Source organism: Buceros rhinoceros, unplaced genomic scaffold (assembly GCF_000710305.1).
Source record: "Buceros rhinoceros silvestris isolate BGI_N320 unplaced genomic scaffold, ASM71030v1 scaffold19028, whole genome shotgun sequence".
Classification (NCBI taxonomy): Eukaryota; Metazoa; Chordata; class Aves; order Bucerotiformes; family Bucerotidae; genus Buceros; species Buceros rhinoceros.
In genome coordinates, this window is record NW_010426616.1 from 1522 (window position 1) to 3464 (window position 1943).

The 1943-nt window shown below is 47.5% G+C and overlaps 1 protein-coding gene across 1 annotated transcript in view; it reads right to left on the bottom strand.

The window, feature by feature from the left end:
* Positions 1–388: 388 nt before the first annotated feature.
* ARID1A (AT rich interactive domain 1A (SWI-like)) overlaps positions 389–1943 on the bottom strand; it is a 35382-nt gene continuing 33827 nt past the window's right edge. Inside the window, exon 21 of the mRNA XM_010141592.1 lies at positions 389–1940. Within this exon, the coding sequence (XP_010139894.1) occupies positions 1631–1940 (310 nt within the window). The 3' untranslated portion in view covers positions 389–1630. The remainder of the gene's footprint in view (positions 1941–1943) is intronic.

Sequence of the window (1943 nt, forward strand, 5' to 3'; positions counted from 1 at the left end):
GAGCTCTGTCCGCTGGAAAACCCCGTCCTCGGGAGGAAGTCAGAGTCCACCCCACGGTTCCAAGAAAAGGTGAAAATATGAGGAGGGGGGAAGGACGGTTTTCCAGTTCAGAGATGGCAGGGAGCTGCTTCCCCTCTGAGCAACACCCCGTGCACCGCGTTCCTGCCGCAGCCTCTCCTGGCGCCACGTGTCCTCTCCTGCCCAGCCTGAGCAGCGCCTCCGCTGAAATCCGCCGCTGACAGCAGCCCGACAGAGAGAGCAAAACCAAGCCTAACAGCGTTGGATCTCCAGAGCAAGCCAGGAGCTGACCTACAGCATCACCTCGACAAGATCTGACAGTGCAGAAGTCACCTCCCTACTCTGCTAATAAAAAAAACCCTTACAAACATCTTACCAAGATTTAATGTACATTTATTCTTAACACGTGGAACATATAGTATAAAGATTTCATACTGAATAAATGATATTCATTAAGCCAAAAAAGGAAAAAAGGGAGGAATTTACATCAAGTTTTTAGCTACATCGTCTGAAATACAAATATGCAGAATTAATCACTGAAAAATCTCAATTGTGTTTCTTCATCAGGAACTTCAACTGAACCTAGAACTTTTTCACACCTCGATTAGAAAGAAAACAAAAAACAGGAAAAATAAACTATAAGTTGATTGGCTGCTGAGACAGCAATGACTTTATACACAGAGACCTGTACAGCATCCTCCAGGGAGGGATGTCTGGCAAGAGATTAAATAATTGTGTCTCGCTTTTGCAGGTCATCAACTCATTAACTCGTCATACTAGAAAGGGGCGGGGAGAGGGGGACAAAACTGCGAGGAGTCAGAGGGTATGTGCAATGTACAACGTCATATATATATACACACGTGGCAGCGCTCGGGCCGCGGCTAAAGGTTAAAACCAGTTCTAAGAGGTGATCTCAGGGTTATTCATACAATCAAGGAGGAAGAGAGAAAGAGGTCAGGGTGTTGTAGGTTCACACATGATACTTTGGGGGAAAAGCCTTTTTTTTTTTTCTTCTCCTCAACATTAACTAAAAACATTTTTAAAAACTACAGCTTGCTGCTGATCCAGCGTTTGTTTCTCTTTTTTCCCGTGTGAGACATTATTACAGTATGTTTACAGCTGAAGGTGTACAGTACATGGAGCTCTACACGCTACTGCACAGGCCTCCCTCGGACAAGGGCTGTTCACAACTGGTCACTTCTTGGTTCCTGCAAGATTGTGAGGGTACAACGATAAACCACAGCGTTCAGCAGTCACTTTGTCCTTCAGAGTTTACCATTAAAAACACGTTATGAAAGTGGTGCCTGTCAATGTGATAACGCGGCAAGTCGTTTTTCCCCAAACTCACTGTAAACGACAGTAACTTTGGTTAAAATAAAAAAAAAAGTCTTCTATGTAGACAGAACTTTGTCTCCTTTAATAAGGGATTCAGGACAAACTGGGAGGGCAGGGGAAGGGGAGAGGGACCGGGGGTATCTTTCCCCAAGGGAGAAGCAGGACAGCGCAGGGCAGACAGTGGATTCTGAGGTGGTTTTGCATAAATAAAGGGCAACAGTCAGTTTCTAAGTTCTCCACTCACGCACACGCACACGGGGGCTCGATCACCCAGTTGTCATGACTGGCCAATTAAAAACAGTACGTCACAAATCACTTGTGAAACCAAGGAGTTCATCAAAGGCGACACGGAGATGTCCAACAGCCGTGACTCGTATAACGTGAACTCCGAGTGGTTCTCGTCCACCTTGGCCAGGGCGAGCAGCGCCCGAGCGGCTCGGCGCATCATGTCCACGCTCGTCGACTCAAAGGGTGGGTTCTGCATGTGCATCAAGCTGGCCTGGCTCTGCTGGAACTGCGTGGCGGCCAGGCTGTCCTCCAAGAAGCCCAGCAGGTTGCCAATGCTGCCCTTCTGCACAGCCATGGCTCTG